This window comes from Lolium rigidum, chromosome 1 (assembly GCF_022539505.1).
Source record: "Lolium rigidum isolate FL_2022 chromosome 1, APGP_CSIRO_Lrig_0.1, whole genome shotgun sequence".
NCBI lineage: Eukaryota > Viridiplantae > Streptophyta > Magnoliopsida > Poales > Poaceae > Lolium > Lolium rigidum.
In genome coordinates this window covers 72,708,190-72,709,471 of record NC_061508.1, presented here as the reverse complement: position 1 = coordinate 72,709,471, position 1,282 = coordinate 72,708,190, and the positions used below count along the sequence as shown (strand labels likewise).

The 1,282-nt window shown below is 59.8% G+C and overlaps 1 protein-coding gene across 1 annotated transcript; it reads left to right on the top strand.

Moving 5' to 3' along the window:
• The first annotated feature begins 241 nt into the window (after positions 1-241).
• On the top strand, positions 242-1,053 carry LOC124675631 (probable glutathione S-transferase GSTU6). Its single transcript, XM_047211699.1, has one exon. It carries the CDS (start codon positions 242-244, stop codon positions 1,001-1,003), a length of 762 nt encoding a protein of 253 aa, XP_047067655.1. The 3' UTR covers positions 1,004-1,053.
• The last annotated feature ends 229 nt before the right edge of the window (positions 1,054-1,282 follow it).

Here is a 1,282-nt window from a genome sequence, read left to right as displayed (position 1 = left end):
GCAAAAGTATATATTTTTCCAAAATTTCTGAAGTTTAAAAATACAATTTTAAAAATATGGTGACTTTTTCTGTACGTGGTCCCCACCTCTTCATGTGGGGGTGGTTTCCCATTGGCTGCAATACTTGACCGGACCTTGGGTTCCAAAAAGAAGCTCCCTCTAATGAAAAACCCCATATATACACCTTGCGTCGTCTCCACCCAATCATCGCAGCTAGCAGCGTAGCACTGGACCGATGGGCATGGCGGCAGCGGGTGCAGAAGCGAGCTGCGTCCGCGAGGAGGAGGGGCTGACGCTGCTGGGGTTCTGGTCGAGCCCGTACGTGCTCCGCGCGCGGTTCGCGCTGAACCTCAAGGGCATCCCCTACAAGTACGTGGAGGAGCAGCTGTTCGGCGACGGGACCAAGAGCGCGCTCCTCCTGGCGTCCAACCCGGCGCACGGCGGGAAGGTGCCGGTGCTCCTCCACCACGGCAGGCCGGTGGCCGAGTCGCTGGTCATCGTGGAGTACGTCGACGAGGCGTTCCCGGACCGGCGCCCGCGCCTCCTCCCCTCCGCCTCCGACCCGCACGAGCGCGCCGCCGCCCGCTTCTGGGCCGCCTGCGTGGACCAGAAGCTGGTGCCGGCATGGGCCCCCGTGTTCTGCGGGAGGACGCTGGAGGAGCGGGTGAAGGCGGCGGGGGAGGTCGTGGCCGTGCTGGAGATGTTCGAGGGAGTGCTCGCCGACGGGGGGAGGATGGAGTTCTTCGGCGGGGAAAGCGCGGGGCTGGTGGACGTGGCGCTGGGCGGGTTCATCTGGTGGCTGCGCGCGTCGGAGGCCATGTGCGGCGTGAAGACCATCGACCCGGCGAGGACGCCGCTGGTGGCGGCGTGGGCGGAGCGGTTCAGCGCGCTGGACGGTGTGCGGGAGATGGCGCCGGACATGCCGACGCTACTGGAGTATCACCTCTGGACGCGGGCTCGCTTCGGGCTGCCGTTCCTGCCGCTGCACCAGCCGCCGCTGTAGATTATTCAGTTCCAAGCTGCTTCCAACTTCCCAAGCCAACCATCGCGCTGCAATTCAATGGTGTACTAGGCTTACTGTGGTGTGTTGCTTTTATGAATAAGGGTGTGACTTTCGATCGAGAATTAACTCAATTCTCATCCAAGTCATCCAAGTGATGTTATCCCCACCATTTTATTGTATGTGAGCAATTACTTTACTCGGCCAATATGTTTTCTGTTGCGTCAGATACTATCTTTTGTTTTTTGAGATTTATAAGGCACTTGAAGCTGCCACCCGATC